The sequence below is a fragment of the Musca autumnalis genome, unplaced genomic scaffold (genome assembly GCF_047663935.1).
Source record: "Musca autumnalis isolate F117 unplaced genomic scaffold, ASM4766393v1 scaffold_2, whole genome shotgun sequence".
Classification (NCBI taxonomy): Eukaryota; Metazoa; Arthropoda; class Insecta; order Diptera; family Muscidae; genus Musca; species Musca autumnalis.
The window spans coordinates 13025546-13044149 of record NW_027411755.1 but is presented as its reverse complement, the minus strand read 5'-3'; the positions used below and the strand labels follow the sequence as shown (position 1 = coordinate 13044149).

The 18604-nt window shown below is 30.0% G+C and overlaps 1 protein-coding gene across 1 annotated transcript in view; it reads right to left on the bottom strand.

The window, feature by feature from the left end:
• Positions 1-8231: 8231 nt before the first annotated feature.
• LOC141392141 (alpha-tocopherol transfer protein-like) overlaps positions 8232-18604 on the bottom strand; it is a 28207-nt gene continuing 17834 nt past the window's right edge. Inside the window, exons 2-5 of the mRNA XM_073965096.1 lie at positions 9280-9512; positions 8869-9213; positions 8614-8792; positions 8232-8406 (exon numbers count right to left, since the gene is read on the bottom strand). Of these exons, the coding sequence (XP_073821197.1) occupies positions 8301-8406; positions 8614-8792; positions 8869-9213; positions 9280-9507 (858 nt within the window). The 5' untranslated portion in view covers positions 9508-9512 and the 3' untranslated portion in view covers positions 8232-8300. The remainder of the gene's footprint in view (positions 8407-8613; positions 8793-8868; positions 9214-9279; positions 9513-18604) is intronic.

Sequence of the window (18604 nt, the reverse complement as noted above, 5' to 3'; positions counted from 1 at the left end):
ACAAAGATTCAATCAAACTGATTGCAATTTTTCAGCATTCGAATTATATTCGAAAATATTTACTTGCCAGGCAAGCCAGCAGTACAGAATCTGGTGGGTAACACACCTTTGCAGTGAGAGTATATAAGAGAAAACAGATAATAAGAACGATCACTAACTGCATTCAGTCTCATAAGCAATCCCACAATTGAGTGTAGCTCAGATGACGACGGAACAAAGCAGAGAGTCTGGTTCTTTTTTGTGACCGTCAAAAATCAGAGAGAATAACAATACCTGCCAGTCAGTCGTCATACATCCATATGTATGGCTGCACGTCGATGATCCAGTAGTACCTGCTAGGCTTTGGGGAACAAGCATGGACGTCATGGATAAAATATTTTGAAAAGTTCACGTTTTGAAAAAAATATTTTAAAAATGTTCACGTCTTGAAAATTTTTTTCAAAAAAAACCCAAGTCTTGAAAAACTATTTTTAAAAAATCCACATCTTGAAAATTTTTTTCAAAAAAAACCCAAGTCTTGAAAAACTATTTTTAAAAAATCCACATCTTGAAAAAGTATTTTTAAAAAATCCACATCTTGAAAAAGTATTTTTAAAAAATCCACGTCTTGAAAAAATATTTTTAAAAAATCAACATCTTGAAAAAGTATTTTTAAAAAATCCACATCTTGAAAAAGTATTTTTAAAAAATCCACGTCTTGAAAAAATATTTTTAAAAAATCCACGTCTTAAAAAATATTTTTAAAAAATCCACGTCTTGAAAAAAAAATTTTTAAAAATCCACGTCTTAAAAAAATATTTTTAAAAAATCCACGTCTTTAAAAAATATTTTTAAAAAATCCACTGCTTAAAAAATATTTTTAAAAAATCCACGTCTTAAAAAAAAATTTAAAAATCCACGTCTTGAAAAAATATTTTTAAAAAATCCACGTCTTGAGAAAATATTTTTAAAAAATCCACGTCTTGAAAAATATTTTTAAAAAATCCACGTCTTGAAAAATATTTTTAAAAAATCCACGTCTTGAAAAAATATTTTTAAAAAATCCACGACTTGAAAAAATATTTTTAAAAAATCCACGTCTTGAAAAATATTTTTAAAAAATCTACGTCTTGAAAAATATTTTTAAAAAATCCACGTTTTGAAAAAATATTTTTTAAAAAGCCACGTCTTGAAAAAATATTTTTAAAAAATCCACGTTTTGAAAAAATATTTTTAAAAAAGCCACGTCTTGAAAAAATATTTTTAAAAAATCCACGTCTTGAAAAATATTTTTAAAAAATCCACGCCTTGAAAAACTATTTTTAAAAAATCCACGCCTTGAAAAACTATTTTTAAAAAATCCACGCCTTGAAAAACTATTTTTAAAAAATCCACGCCTTGAAAAACTATTTTTAAAAAATCCACGCCTTGAAAAACTATTTTTAAAAAATCCACGCCTTGAAAAACTATTTTTAAAAAATCCACGCCTTGAAAAACTATTTTTAAAAAATCCACGCCTTGAAAAACTATTTTTAAAAAATCCACGCCTTGAAAAACTATTTTTAAAAAATCCACGCCTTGAAAAACTATTTTTAAAAAATCCACGCCTTGAAAAAATATTTTTAAAAAATCCACGCCTTGAAAAAATATTTTTAAAAAATCCACGTCTTGAAAAAATATTTTTAAAAAATCCACGTCTTGAAAAAATATTTTTAAAAAATCCACGTCTTGAAAAAATATTTTTAAAAAATCTACGTCTTGAAAAAATATTTTTAAAAAATCCACGTCTTGAAAAAATATTTTTAAAAAATCCACGTCTTGAAAAAATATTTTTAAAAAATCCACGTCTTGAAAAAATATTTTTAAAAAATCCACGTCTTGAAAAAATATTTTTAAAAAATCCACGTCTTGACAAAATATTTTTAAAAAATCCACGTTTTGAAAAAATATTTTTAAGAAATCCACGTCTTGGAAAAATATTTTTAAAAAATCCAGGTCTTGAAAAAATATTTTTAAAAAATCCACGTCTTGAAAAAATATTTTTAAAAAATCCACGTCTTGAAAAAATATTTTTAAGAAATCCACGTCTTGGAAAAATATTTTTAAAAAATCCAGGTCTTGAAAAAATATTTTTAAAAAATCCAAGTCTTGAAAAAATATTTTTAAAAAATCCACGTCTTGAAAAAATATTTTTAAAAAAACCACGTCTTGAAAAAATATTTTTAAAAAATCCACGTCTTGAAAAAATATTTTTAAAAAATCCACGTCTTGAAAAAATATTTTTAAAAAATTCACGTCTTGAAAAAATATTTTTAAAAAATCCACGTCTTGAAAAAATATTTTTAAAAAATCCACGTCTTGAAAAAATATTTTTAAAATATCCACGACATGAAAAATATTTTTAAAATATCCACATCTTGAGAAAATATTTTAAAAAATATTTTGAAAAAATATTTTTAAAAAATCCACGTCTTGAAAAAATATTTTTAAGAAATCCACGTCTTGAAAAAATATTTTTAAAAAATCCACGTCTTGAAAAAATATTTTTAAGAAATCCACGTCTTGAAAAAATATTTTTAAAAAATCCACGTCTTGAAAAAATATTTTTAAGAAATCCACGTCTTGAAAAAATATTTTTAAGAAATCCACGTCTTGAAAAAATATTTTTAAGAAATCCACGTCTTGAAAAAATATTTTTAAGAAATCCACGTCTTGAAAAAATATTTTTAAAAAATCCACGTCTTGAAAAAATATTTTTAAAAAATCCACGTCTTGAAAAAATATTTTTAAAAAATCCACGTCTTGAAAAAATATTTTTAAAAAATCCACGTCTTGAAAAAATATTTTTAAAAAATCCACGTCTTGAAAAAATATTTTTAAAAAATCCACGTCTTGGAAAAATATTTTTAAAAAATCCAGGTCTTGAAAAAATATTTTTAAAAAATCCACGTCTTGAAAAAATATTTTTAAAAAATTCACGTCTTGAAAAAATATTTTTAAAAAATCCACGCCTTGAAAAACTATTTTTAAAAAATCCACGCCTTGAAAAACTATTTTTAAAAAATCCACGCCTTGAAAAACTATTTTTAAAAAATCCACGCCTTGAAAAACTATTTTTAAAAAATTCACGCCTTGAAAAACTATTTTTAAAAAATCCACGCCTTGAAAAACTATTTTTAAAAAATCCACGCCTTGAAAAACTATTTTTAAAAATATTTGAATTTTTTTTTTTAAAAAATCCACGTCTTGAAAAAATATTTTAAAAAAGTTTGTCTTAAAAAAATCCTTTTAAAAAATCCACGCCTTGAAAAACTATTTTTAAAAAATCCACGCCTTGAAAAACTATTTTTAAAAAATCCACGCCTTGAAAAACTATTTTTAAAAAATCCACGCCTTGAAAAACTATTTTTAAAAAATCCACGCCTTGAAAAACTATTTTTAAAAAATCCACGCCTTGAAAAACTATTTTTAAAAAATCCACGCCTTGAAAAACTATTTTTAAAAAATCCACGCCTTGAAAAACTATTTTTAAAAAATCCACGCCTTGAAAAACTATTTTTAAAAAATCCACGCCTTGAAAAACTATTTTTAAAAAATCCACGCCTTGAAAAACTATTTTTAAAAAATCCACGCCTTGAAAAACTATTTTTAAAAAATCCACGCCTTGAAAAACTATTTTTAAAAAATCCACGCCTTGAAAAACTATTTTTAAAAAATCCACGCCTTGAAAAACTATTTTTAAAAAATCCACGCCTTGAAAAACTATTTTTAAAAAATCCACGCCTTGAAAAACTATTTTTAAAAAATCCACGCCTTGAAAAACTATTTTTAAAAAATCCACGCCTTGAAAAACTATTTTTAAAAAATCCACGCCTTGAAAAACTATTTTTAAAAAATCCACGCCTTGAAAAACTATTTTTAAAAAATCCACGCCTTGAAAAACTATTTTTAAAAAATCCACGCCTTGAAAAACTATTTTTAAAAAATCCACGCCTTGAAAAACTATTTTTAAAAAATCCACGCCTTGAAAAACTATTTTTAAAAAATCCACGCCTTGAAAAACTATTTTTAAAAAATCCACGCCTTGAAAAACTATTTTTAAAAAATCCACGCCTTGAAAAACTATTTTTAAAAAATCCACGCCTTGAAAAACTATTTTTAAAAAATCCACGCCTTGAAAAACTATTTTTAAAAAATCCACGCCTTGAAAAACTATTTTTAAAAAATCCACGCCTTGAAAAACTATTTTTAAAAAATCCACGCCTTGAAAAACTATTTTTAAAAAATCCACGCCTTGAAAAACTATTTTTAAAAAATCCACGCCTTGAAAAACTATTTTTAAAAAATCCACGCCTTGAAAAACTATTTTTAAAAAATCCACGCCTTGAAAAACTATTTTTAAAAAATCCACGCCTTGAAAAACTATTTTTAAAAAATCCACGCCTTGAAAAACTATTTTTAAAAAATCCACCCCTTGAAAAACTATTTTTAAAAAATCCACGCCTTGAAAAACTATTTTTAAAAAATCCACGCCTTGAAAAACTATTTTTAAAAAATCCACGCCTTGAAAAACTATTTTTAAAAAATCCACGCCTTGAAAAACTATTTTTAAAAAATCCACGCCTTGAAAAACTATTTTTAAAAAATCCACGCCTTGAAAAACTATTTTTAAAAAATCCACGCCTTGAAAAACTATTTTTAAAAAATCCACATCTTGAAAAAGTATTTTTAAAAAATCCACGTCTTGAAAAAATATTTTTAAAAAATCCACGCCTTGAAAAACTATTTTTAAAAAATCCACGCCTTGAAAAACTATTTTTAAAAAATCCACGCCTTGAAAAACTATTTTTAAAAAATCCACGCCTTGAAAAACTATTTTTAAAAAATCCACGCCTTGAAAAACTATTTTTAAAAAATCCACGCCTTGAAAAACTATTTTTAAAAAATCCACATCTTGAAAAAGTATTTTTAAAAAATCCACGTCTTGAAAAAATATTTTTAAAAAATCCACGTCTTGAAAAAAAAATTTTTAAAAATCCACGTCTTAAAAAAATATTTTTAAAAAATCCACGTCTTGAAAAATATTTTTAAAAAATCCACGTCTTGAAAAAATATTTTTAAAAAATCCACGTCTTGAAAAAATATTTTTAAAAAATCCACGTCTTGAAAAATATTTTTAAAAAATCCACGTCTTGAAAAATATTTTTAAAAAATCCACGTCTTGAAAAATATTTTTAAAAAATCCACGCCTTGAAAAAATATTTTTAAAAAATCCACGTCTTGAAAAACTATTTTTAAAAAATCCACGCCTTGAAAAACTATTTTTAAAAAATCCACGCCTTGAAAAACTATTTTTAAAAATCCACGCCTTGAAAAACTATTTTTAAAAAATCCACGCCTTGAAAAACTATTTTTAAAAAATCCACGCCTTGAAAAACTATTTTTAAAAAATCCACGCCTTGAAAAACTATTTTTAAAAAATCCACGCCTTGAAAAACTATTTTTAAAAAATCCACGCCTTGAAAAACTATTTTTAAAAAATCCACGCCTTGAAAAACTATTTTTAAAAAATCCACGCCTTGAAAAACTATTTTTAAAAAATCCACGCCTTGAAAAACTATTTTTAAAAAATCCACGCCTTGAAAAACTATTTTTAAAAAATCCACGCCTTGAAAAACTATTTTTAAAAAATCCACGCCTTGAAAAACTATTTTTAAAAAATCCACGCCTTGAAAAACTATTTTTAAAAAATCCACGCCTTGAAAAACTATTTTTAAAAAATCCACGCCTTGAAAAACTATTTTTAAAAAATCCACGCCTTGAAAAACTATTTTTAAAAAATCCACGCCTTGAAAAACTATTTTTAAAAAATCCACGCCTTGAAAAACTATTTTTAAAAAATCCACGCCTTGAAAAACTATTTTTAAAAAATCCACGCCTTGAAAAACTATTTTTAAAAAATCCACGCCTTGAAAAACTATTTTTAAAAAATCCACGCCTTGAAAAACTATTTTTAAAAAATCCACGCCTTGAAAAACTATTTTTAAAAAATCCACGCCTTGAAAAACTATTTTTAAAAAATCCACGCCTTGAAAAACTATTTTTAAAAAATCCACGCCTTGAAAAACTATTTTTAAAAAATCCACGCCTTGAAAAACTATTTTTAAAAAATCCACGCCTTGAAAAACTATTTTTAAAAAATCCACGCCTTGAAAAATATTTTTAAAAAATCCACGTTTTGAAAAAATATTTTTAAAAAATCCACGTCTTGAAAAAATATTTTTAAAAAATCCACGTCTTGAAAAAATATTTTTAAAAAATCCACGTCTTGAAAAAATATTTTTAAAAAATCCACGTCTTGAAAAAATATTTTTAAAAAATCCACGTCTTGAAAAAATATTTTTAAAAAATCCACGCCTTGAAAAAATACTTTTAAAAAATCCACGCCTTGAAAAAATACTTTTAAAAAATCCACGTCTTGAAAAAATACTTTTAAAAAATCCACGTCTTGAAAAAATATTTTTAAAAAATCCACGTGTTGTTGAAAAAATATTTTTAAAAAATCCACGTGTTGTTGAAAAAATATTTTTAAAAAATACACGTGTTGTTGAAAAAATATTTTTAAAAAATCCACGCCTTGAAAAACTATTTTTAAAAAATCCACGCCTTGAAAAACTATTTTTAAAAAATCCACGCCTTGAAAAACTATTTTTAAAAAATCCACGCCTTGAAAAACTATTTTTAAAAAATCCACGCCTTGAAAAACTATTTTTAAAAAATCCACGCCTTGAAAAACTATTTTTAAAAAAACCACGCCTTGAAAAACTATTTTTAAAAAATCCACGCCTTGAAAAACTATTTTTAAAAAAACCACGCCTTGAAAAACTATTTTTAAAAAATCCACGCCTTGAAAAACTATTTTTAAAAAATCCACGCCTTGAAAAACTATTTTTAAAAAATCCACGCCTTGAAAAACTATTTTTAAAAAATCCACGCCTTGAAAAACTATTTTTAAAAAATCCACGCCTTGAAAAACTATTTTTAAAAAATCCACGCCTTGAAAAACTATTTTTAAAAAATCCACGCCTTGAAAAACTATTTTTAAAAAATCCACGCCTTGAAAAACTATTTTTAAAAAATCCACGCCTTGAAAAACTATTTTTAAAAAATCCACGCCTTGAAAAACTATTTTTAAAAAATCCACGCCTTGAAAAACTATTTTTAAAAAATCCACGCCTTGAAAAACTATTTTTAAAAAATCCACGCCTTGAAAAACTATTTTTAAAAAATCCACGCCTTGAAAAACTATTTTTAAAAAATCCACGCCTTGAAAAACTATTTTTAAAAAATCCACGCCTTGAAAAACTATTTTTAAAAAATCCACGCCTTGAAAAACTATTTTTAAAAAATCCACGCCTTGAAAAACTATTTTTAAAAAATCCACGCCTTGAAAAACTATTTTTAAAAAATCCACGCCTTGAAAAACTATTTTTAAAAAATCCACGCCTTGAGAAACTATTTTTAAAAAATCCACGCCTTGAAAAACTATTTTTAAAAAATCCACGCCTTGAGAAACTATTTTTAAAAAATCCACGCCTTGAAAAACTATTTTTAAAAAATCCACGCCTTGAAAAACTATTTTTAAAAAATCCACGCCTTGAGAAACTATTTTTAAAAAATCCACGCCTTGAAAAACTATTTTTAAAAAATCCACGCCTTGAAAAACTATTTTTAAAAAATCCACGCCTTGAAAAACTATTTTTAAAAAATCCACGCCTTGAAAAACTATTTTTAAAAAATCCACGCCTTGAAAAACTATTTTTAAAAAATCCACGCCTTGAAAAACTATTTTTAAAAAATCCACGCCTTGAAAAACTATTTTTAAAAAATCCACGCCTTGAAAAACTATTTTTAAAAAATCCACGCCTTGAAAAACTATTTTTAAAAAATCCACGCCTTGAAAAACTATTTTTAAAAAATCCACGCCTTGAAAAACTATTTTTAAAAAATCCACGCCTTGAAAAACTATTTTTAAAAAATCCACGCCTTGAAAAACTATTTTTAAAAAATCCACACCTTGAAAAACTATTTTTAAAAAATCCACGCCTTGAAAAACTATTTTTAAAAAATCCACGCCTTGAAAAACTATTTTTAAAAAATCCACGCCTTGAAAAACTATTTTTAAAAAATCCACGCCTTGAAGAACTATTTTTAAAAAATCCACGCCTTGAAAAAACTATTTTTAAAAAATCTTTAATAAAAAAATATAATTTTATTTTTTTTTCTGTTGGCTTATTCCCTAAAAACTTCAGTTCTATGGTTTACATCACATATCCTTGCTTCCCCAACTGTTGCTGCACTTCTTTGTCATCTTTAATGGCCTCAATCCAGGCTGTGGATGAGAAGTCATCCAGGGTTCCACCGTATCTGGAAGAAAAAAGGAAAAAATTATTTCAGAATATAAAAATAAATAGGAAGAGGATACAAAACAAATGAAGATTGTAGTTTTCTTCTTTCATAACATCAATATGTCTTTAATTTTTATAGGTTATGTTTCCATTATGAAACCACCACATTTGATAATGATGAGATATGATTTCTCTACTTAAAACATAACCTCAAAAGACCCCTCACCTCTTTGGCAAACATTCCGCATTAATATGTTTATGCAGAGACGTCATATCAGAGCCATGAACATATAAATGTTCCCGCATTTTGGCATCCATAAATGGCTGGAAGATCTTCAGGGCGGCATTAAAGACAAAATTCTGATTAACAACATGAATGGAGGCAACCCTGGTCGGCATAGATGTCTGCAAGAGAAACCCAAATTAATTTTCTCTTAAAATTCTCTAAAATCTCCACCTCCGTCCCTCCCGCTCAACTTACCACCATCAATGCTATCATTTTCGATGCCACACTTGGACTTAAATGTAAAATATGGTTCAATGAAATTCCCTGCAAATCAAAAATACCAATTCCACCCACAACCTGAGTAATGGGTTCCATGCTGCCCATTTCCAGGAGGCAAACTGAGGCACGAAATATATCATCGGTGGTTACTTCACTGGGTTTCCACAAACCAAAACGAAAAATCATTATGCGGCGACCACATTGATCTCTGTATGGCGTGACATGCACTATGTCTTTGCCCGCTATATAGGTGAGATCTAATGGACGCACCTTTTCAAAATACGATTTATTCTGGTCGCGGAATTTGTAATAATTACAAATCTGAAATAATGAATTAGGCATCAGTTAGGGTGTGAAAAAGTGTCATTGACAACATTATTTACGTACCAATTTATAGCTACGCGGTATATCCCAATATCGAGCCCTCAAAAATCTCATCAGATACTCATCATCTGTGCGATGTGGCTGACAGTCATTATGTTCGAGAATATAATTACGAAATTCTTCTATTTTTTGTGTCCGGGTCTCTTCACATTCGCCCTGTTCGATGGCAATCTTTTTTATGTCATCCGGCAACTCAGGGCCCAAATCCAGGCGATATTCAAATGAAGGCATCGTTGCTGTAATGAAAAAAGATTAAATAAGTAAAAAAGCCACGTCTTGAAAAAATATTTTTAAAAAAATCTTAAAAAAAATATTTTTAAAAATCTTAAAAAAAATTTTTAAAAAATGGACATCTTGAAAATCTTTTTAAAAAATAAACGTCTTGAGAAATATTTTTTAAAAAATTCACATCTTGAAAAATCCAAACCTTAAAAATATTTTTAGAAAATCCAAGTCTTGAAAAAAATATTTTTTAAAAAATCCAAATCTTAAAAAAAATATATTTAAAAAAATACAAGTCTTGAAAAAATAATTTTGAGAAAGTCTTAAATTAAATTAAAAAAATTAAATAAATAAAAAATCCACGTTTTGAAAAAATATTTTTAAATAATCTTGAAAAAAAGTATTTTTAAAAAATCGACGTCTTGAAAATCTTTTTAAAAAATAAACGTTTTGAGAAATTTTTTAAAAAAATTCATATCTTGAAAAATCCAAGCCTTAAAAATATTTTTAGAAAATTCAAGTCTTGGAGAAGGATTTTTAAAAAGTCCAAATCCTAAAAAAATATTTTTAAAAAAATACATGTCTTGAAAAAATATTTTTTGAGAAAGTCTTAAATTAAATTAAATAAATAAAAAATCCACGTCTTGAAAAAATATTTTTAAAAAATCTTGAAAAAAAGTATTTTTAAAAAATCGACGTCTTGAAAATCTTTTTAAAAAATAAACGTCTTGAGAAATATTTTAAAAAATTCACATCTTGAAAAATCCAAGCCTTAAAAATATTTTTAGAAAATCCAAGCTTAAAGAAACATTTTTAAAAACTCCAAATCTTAAAAAAATATTTTAAAAAAAAATCCAAGTGTTGAAAAATATATTTTTGAGAAAGCCTTAAATTCATGTCTTTACTTTTTTAAAATATTTTTGAGAAAGTCTTAAATTAAATTAAAAAATTTAAATAAAAAAAATCCACGTCTTGAAAAAATATTTTTAAAAATCTTCAAAAAAAAATATTTTTAAAAAAATCGACGTCTTGAAAAACTTTTTAAAAAATAAACGTCTTGAGAAATACTTAAAAAAATCACATCTTGAAAATTCCAAGCCTTAAAAATATTTTTAAAAAATCCAAATCTAAAAAAATATTTAAAAAAAATCCAAGTCTTGAAAAATATATTTTTGAGAAAGCTTAAATTCACGTCTTTACTTTTTTAAAATCCACGTCTTCAAATGTATTTAAAAATCCACTTTTTTAAAATTTCTTTTTTAAAAATCCACGTCTTTATTTTTTTTAAAATCCACTTTTTAAGTTTCTTTTTTAAAAATCCACGTCTTTATTTTTTTTAAAAATCCACGTCCTTAACCTTTTTTTTAAATCCACGTCTTTAAATTTTTTTAATCCACGTATTACAATTGATTTTTTTAAAAAATCCACGCCTATAAAAAATATTTAAAAAAGAAACAAGTCCACGTATATCTTTGAAAAATATTAAAAAAAATTTTTGGAAAAATATTAAAAAACACACGTCTTGAAAAAATATTAACGAAAAACGAACTGAAAAAATATTTTTAAAAAATATTTTTAAAATAATATTTTCAATATCGTCGTCCTGAAGAAATATTTAAAAAAAATACACATAAGAAAAACATTTTAAAAAATCACACTTTCAAAAAATATTTCTTAAAAAATCCATATTAGTAAAAATATTATTTAATTTTTTAATCAACTTTTAAAAAATATTTTTTAAAATATCTACTTTTGAAAAAATATATTTATTTTTTGTACAAAACTGTGCTTGAAAAATATGTTTTTATTTAAAAAAAAATACATCTTCAAAAAATTAGAAGAACTAAAAAACATTTAAGTTATAAAAAAATTAAAAATGATGTCTTGAAATCTAAAAACGTCTTAAAAAATCCAAGTCTTGATTTTTTTTTCAAAATATATATATTTTTTTAATAAAAAATTTTTTAAGAGTTCTTCAAGACGTGGATTTTTTAATAATATTTTTTCAAAACGTGGATTTTTCATGACGAGATTTTTTTAAGAGTTCTTCAAGACGTGGATTTTTTAATAATATTTTTTCAAAACGTGGATTTTTTAAAAATTATTATTTGAAGACCTGGATTTTTTAAAATTATTTCTCCAAGAAGTGGGATTTTTAGATGTGGATGTTTTAGAAATATTTTTCAAAACGTGAATTTTTGTTAAATATTTTTTCAAGACGTTGTTTTTTAGAAATATTTTTTAAAACGTGGATTTTTGTTAAATAACTTTTCAAGACGTAATTTTTAGAAATACTTTTAACAACGTGGGTTTTTTTAAAAATATTTTTCCAAGACGTGGATTTAAAAACAAAAGTTATAAAAAAATTGAAAATGCTGTCTTGAAATCAAAAACCCTCTTAAAAAATCCAATTCTTGATTTTTTTTCAAAGTATATCTTTTTTAATAAAAAATATATTTTTTAAAATGTTGATTTTTTAAATATTTTTTTCATGACGAGATTTGTTTAAGAGTTCTTCTTCAAGACGTGGATTTTTTAATACCATTCTTTCAAGACGTGGATTTTTTTAAACGATATTATTTGGAGACCTCGATTTTTTAAAATTATTTTTTCAAGGTTTTTTTAGAAATATTTTTCAAAACATGGATTTTTTAAAAAATATTTTTTGAAAACCTGGATTTTTTAAAACTTATTTTTTCAAGTAGTGGGTTTTTTAGAAATGTTTTTTCAAGACGTGGATTTTTAAGAAATATTTTTTCAAGACGTGGATGTTTTAGAAATATTTTTCAAAACGTGGATTTTTTAAAAAATATTTTCTCAAGACGTGTATTAAAAAAAAACATTTAAGTTATAAAAAAAATTAAAAATGATGTCTTGAAACCGAAAAACGTCTTCAAAAATCCGAGTCTTCATTTTTTTCAAAATATATCTTTTTTAGCCAATGTGAATTGAAACCTTCATCTACGGACAGATAGAATGTATTTAGCGTCTTTGTGGCCCTTTTTCAACATTTGAAAATGCCGACAAAAATGTGGATTGGGAATTAACACAAATGTTGAACTTTGGTTGGAAAGGTACCCTTAGGGAGGGCCGATATGGGCAATTTTAGAAGATAAACTAAATTTTGACAAAATATTAGGAGATCCAAAGTTTGGACCAAATTGGTTGCACCATTCAAGTGATATCGTCCTAGCATTTTAGTGAAATTTTTTAAATATTGGGGAGAAGTACCGGCAGTTGGGGACCGGTATTGCCCCATGAAACTAAGTTTGGATATAATATGACGAAGACCAAATGTTGCACCAAATCGGTGGAACAGTTCGAGAGCCACATATGGTGACATAGGGCTTTTTACACTTTTCGGGATGTTTTCCCAAGAAATATGGACCTGCTCCTGAAAAAACTTTTACCGTCGTAATGGAGGTAGCGAATGCAAATCGCTTCAACAAAAATCAAAGTGATTCTAGAGCAGGTCTTAAAGTGAACTTATCCGAAATTTTGTGTTGGAGGTACCCAAAGGAATGCACAAATATAGTCCATATTCGAACCTGATCTATATCTGGTAGATATATTAGGATGTGCAGAGTATGGATTACATCAGTCACTCCCTTTAAGAGTTATCGTGCGCATATTTTTCCGAAAATTTTTGAACTTTTGTGGGGGAGGTACCTGAAGGAGTGGACCGATATGGCTTATCTTCAAACTTAAACTATGTTTGGACAAAATATTACTAAGGCCATATTTTGGACCGAATCGGCAGATCCGTTCGAGAGTTATCTTGCGCTTCAACCACCTCACATGGTGTCATAGGGGTTTTTGCAACTTTCATGCTATTTTCTCAGGAAGTATGGACTTGCCTCTGATGAAACTTGTACCGTCGTATGGAGGGCAGTGAATACATGTTTCTAAAACAAAAATCAAAGCGATTCGAGAGTTGGCCCTAAACTGAACTTTTCCGAAATTTTGTGTGGGACGTACCTGAAGGAGTGGACCTATTAAGACCATTCTGGAACCTCATATTCCTCTGGCAGAAAGTTTACGCTATACAAAGTATGGACCAAATCGGTGACTCCCTTCAAGAGTTATCGTGCGCACAAACTTTTCGAACATTTTCGAACTTTTGTGGGGGAGGTACCGGAAGGTGTGGACCGATGTAGCTCATCTTCAAACTTAAACTAAGTCCTTCGAGAGAGGAAATCCGCCTATGAAAAACCCTGGATGACAGGGGAAATTCGGAATAAAGGCAAGGAGGTCCGCAGACTTTATAATAGGGCCAAACGTAAAAAAGCAGCTGTATTCTGGGACAACTATCAGGCAAAATTAAAGGAATACAACAAAATAACAAGAAACACCAAACGAAACTCCTGGAAGCTTTTCTGCGAACAGGTGGATAGTGTAAATGACGTTTCAAAGATTAAAAAGTTTCTATCTAAAACCCATACACAGACCGAGCAATTGGTCGATGGAAATGGAAAAAGGATTGAAACAACAGAAGAAACTCTAGGCCTTCTGATGAAAACGCACTTCCCGCAGAATACCATGGTTAACACTGAGGCATCGACGGAATGTATTAACTCATCGGAAGAAGCACCAAAGATCGACAGCTTAATGGTCCAACAAGCCATTTTAAGCTTTTCACCATATAAAGCAGCTGGACCAGACCAGATCTTCCCGGCTTTATTACAGAGGGAAGTGGACTTTATTGCGTCCAAACTGGTCGGGATCTTCAATGCATGCTTAAAACTTGCATACACTCCTATAGCCTGGCAGGAGGCAAGGGTAGTCTTTATACCCAAACCTGGCAAGGCAAGTTATGCAACACCAAAATCTTATCGACCGATAAGTTTAACTTCATTCTTACTCAAAACAATGGAACGGACAGTCGACACCATGATAAAGAGTAAGATCCCCAACGATATGCTTAAATTCAAACAACATGCATACGTTAAAGGCAGATCAGTGGAAACCGCATTGCATGAGGTAGTACACCACATAGAAAGAACCTTCGAAATGAAAATGTACACACTTGCTGTATGCATCGACATCGAAGGCGCTTTCAATAACGTAAGCACCGAGACACTTATCCACTCCTTAGACGAGTTTCAGGTAGACAGGGCCTTAAGGAACTGGATAAACCACATGCTAAGGAATAGATGGATAAGCTGCGGGCTATACGACGTGAAAATAAGAGACAAAGTTGGACAAGGAACGCCACAGGGAGGGATACTTTCACCTCTGTTGTGGGTTACCACCATAAACAGTCTCTTGAGGACCCTAACCGAAGAAGGATTTGACCCAGTCTGCTACGCAGACGACGTTATAATACTTCTGAGGGGAAAGAATCCGAATCAACTCTGTCGTAGAGCAGAAACGGCTCTAAAAATTGCTTTTAACTGGGCCAGGCCGAGAGGTCTGAACGTCAACCCAGAAAAAACAGAATTATGTCTATTCACTAGGAAAACGAAAATGGGGCACTACGAGGAACCAGTTTTTCTAGGTAAGACAATAAATATCTCTTGTACAGTTAAATATCTAGGAGTAATTCTGGATAGGAAACTTAAATGGAAAGACCATATACAAGAAAGGGCCAACAAGGCCCAAATATGTTGGTCAACCTGCAGAAGGGCGATAGGCTCAAAATGGGGGTTCAATCCTAGGATGATACACTGGCTATACAGAAGCGTAATTAGACCAATTCTAACCTACGCGTCTGTGGTATGGTGGACAGCCATGGACAAAAAAAATGCAATGTGGAAATATTGCAAAAGGTCCAAAGAACATGCTGCCTAAGCATTAGCGGAGCAATGAGGACCACACCGACTAGGGCACTAGAAACAATTTTGTTTGTACACCCAATAGAGATTCAGGTAAGGTATGAGGCAGCCATCGCAGCTGTAAGGCTAAAGTCGATGAGCGAGTGGATCGAAAAGAGCCACCAAACATACCACCAAAACATATTAAAGGTCACAACGGGTGAATCTATAAATCAGGTAGTATCGGACCGTATACCTGAAACTAGTGAAGTAGCCTTGTGTGAAGTGTCAATACCTGACAGAGACATGTGGATCGAGGGAGCTCTAGCACAGATTCCCGCTGGAAGCTGTGGGTTTACGGATGGGGCTGTGCTAGGGGGGAGAACCGGACTGGGTCTTTATATAATGGAACCGGAAACGGAAATCTCCCTCCGTCTGCCGGATCATAACACGATCCTGCAGGCAGAACTCCGGGCGATAACAGAGTGTCTGCTTTGGTTTGATACACACACAAGGCCTACCACTGTAAATATCCTTACGGATAGCAAAGCAGCCATTAGAGCTATATCAACCAAGACAGTGAAATCTAGAACTGTCTTGGAATGTATTAAATCTATAAATAATTACTCCCAACACGGTAAGGTAAACATTATATGGGTACCAGGGCATACCGGGATTAGGGGTAATGAAATAGCAAACTCCTTGGCAAAACAAGCCAAGGAGCAACCAACGGTAAGTCTAGAAAACGCTAAGCCGTTTAAAGCTACGCGACTAGAACTAAAGACATGGGCAAAAAATGCACATGTATCCCTCTGGAGTAGTGGAGAGAAGGGAAAAAACACAAAAATCCTATGGGGAAACCCAGACGAGGACAAAACAAAAGAATTACTTTTACTAAGTAAAAAAGATATTAGTAGACTGACAGGAATCCTTACAGGTCACCTAGGTCTAAAAGCGCACCTGCACAAAATAGGTTGTGCAGAAAACAGTGAATGCAGAGCATGCGGAGAGGACGACGAAACGTTGGAACATTACCTCTGTCATTGTCAAGCCTTCACAAATCTGAGAACCCAGTTACTAGGGAATGACATTATACCAGGACTCGACCAAATTAGGACAATCGAGTTCAAAAAGATCAGAGACTATGTAAATAGGACAGAGATCCTAGACTAAGTCAAAAAAAAAAGGATAATCCTTCCATAACCCAAAATTAGAGCGCACAACAGGCCTACTTATGGCTTAAGTGTATGTCCACATGGGCATGTGGTGATCTAGTATCACCCCTCTTATCAACCTAACCTAACCTAACCTAAGTTTGGGCAAAACATTACGAAAGCCAAAATTTGAACCGAATTGGTTCATCCGTTCGAGAGTTATCGTGCGCTCCAGCCAGCAGGACAGGCAGACAGACGGACGGACATGGTTAGATCGACCCCAAATTGTCTGAAACACATTTCGTCCAAACATACTTGGGGTCTAAAACCATTATTTCGATGAAACACATTTTGCCCGTATGAAAGTGTATATACCCTCGTTAGCATAAATGCTGAGGGTATAATTATGATTGTTGTCTTGCTCAATATTGCTTATACGTTCGAAGTGTTGTTTCCATAGATGGATTTGATCCTCCGGATTGGTGATTATTTCGCCGTTGAGGTCTTTTAGCCCTCGACTAGCTCGTAAGTTGTTGTTGCATAGTCCGCCTATTACCTGGTGAACTTTCCTGGCATCGTTCGCTCCTGCTGCTGCCTCTGCTTCTATGGTTATGTTTTGAAGATATTTTCTTTTATCGGTTCTGGCTGCTTTTTTTACTGCCTTTGCTTTCATTTTGTATTCCTGGTTGGTACTGGCGTCTCCGAGTAGTTTTTCCTTTAAGGTATTCCTTTCCTATATTAATTTCCAGGTGTTGTCAGATATTCAGATCTTTCTTGCTTCTTTTTGTCTGTATCCTATTTCCTTTTCCGCAATTGTTTTCAGCCCGTTCACTGTTTCCTCCCATGGTTTCATGGTAGAACAAGAAAAGGTAGCAGCAATACCCAGCTGACTGAACTGGGTTGTAGTGTTAGTGTCAAATTTCATATGACATTTTATACATTTATTTCTATTTCGATGTACATTAGGGACATATATTTTTTGAGAAAAAAATATATCATTCGGAAAAAACCATTTCCCAGAAAGACTTCTTCATTTCAATGATATGTAACCTCCTCCAAGTTCGAACGATAAGCCGCGTAGTAAATCACCGCTTGTTGAGGCGATACAACGTTTGTTAATATGTGAGGTATTTTGTTAAAATTTAAAAAAATAAAGCCCTAATAAACATGTGCTTCTTTGATTTCTAAAACAAAACATTGAAACAGCTTCTCATTTTTCTATGAATTTCCAGCGACCCAAAACTTTTCTGCAATTCTACTTTCTGCGAGAATTAATGCATTTAGTGGATGATGTGGAAACATAAAAATTGAAAATGTAACGAATTTTCATTCATGTTTTCCAAAATATTCAACCAAATGTGAAAAATTATTAGTTTTTTAAATTCCAATAATTTATAGACATTTCCTTGTTTTGTTTACAAATACAACTGGCAGTAACGTTACAAACAAAAACAAATGCCTTTGTGGTTGTTGTTGTATTTGTTGTAGTATTAACTTTACCTTAAGCTGGGTACACATTGTCAGTTTTGAATGTCGATATTTCGCAATTATCGATAACTGTCAAACCGTCCAGCAACCACAAAACATTTTGTGGTTGCATGATGAATGACAAAAATTAACAGCCACACTAGCAAGCAACAACAAAGCTGTCATACAAAATTGACAATGTGTACCCAGCTTTATATTTGTTCTACCATGCCATGGTTTGTTGTTGGTGGGTTGATATGTTTCCAAGAGTTCACTGACCATCTCTCTCTTCTGAATATTGTTGTTGAGTACCTTCACATCGAGTTGCCTCTCTATCTTTTCGATTTTCCTTTATAATTTCGACAAAACTTTTTTTTACTAGTGCCAAATAAAAGTTCGTGGTCTGTGTCCATATCTGCTCATCGCTTTGTGCGCACGTCCTGTAACGAGCCTCTCCATTATTGATGCACACGCCTGTACGTTGTCGTAACAACAGAGAGTAACGAATTCTAATGAGAGCCGTGTCAGCCATTGTTTAACAAAGGCACATTACTCTCCCATCAATTCTCTCTCATTTATTTTGGACATCAATGCTCTCCATTTACGACTGATGCATAAATGATCGATTTGATTACGGGTTTGATTATTTGGGGATGTCCACGTGTATTTGTGTATGTTTTTGTGGGGAAATATAGACCCACCTATTATGAGGTCGAAGGTTTGGCAGAGATC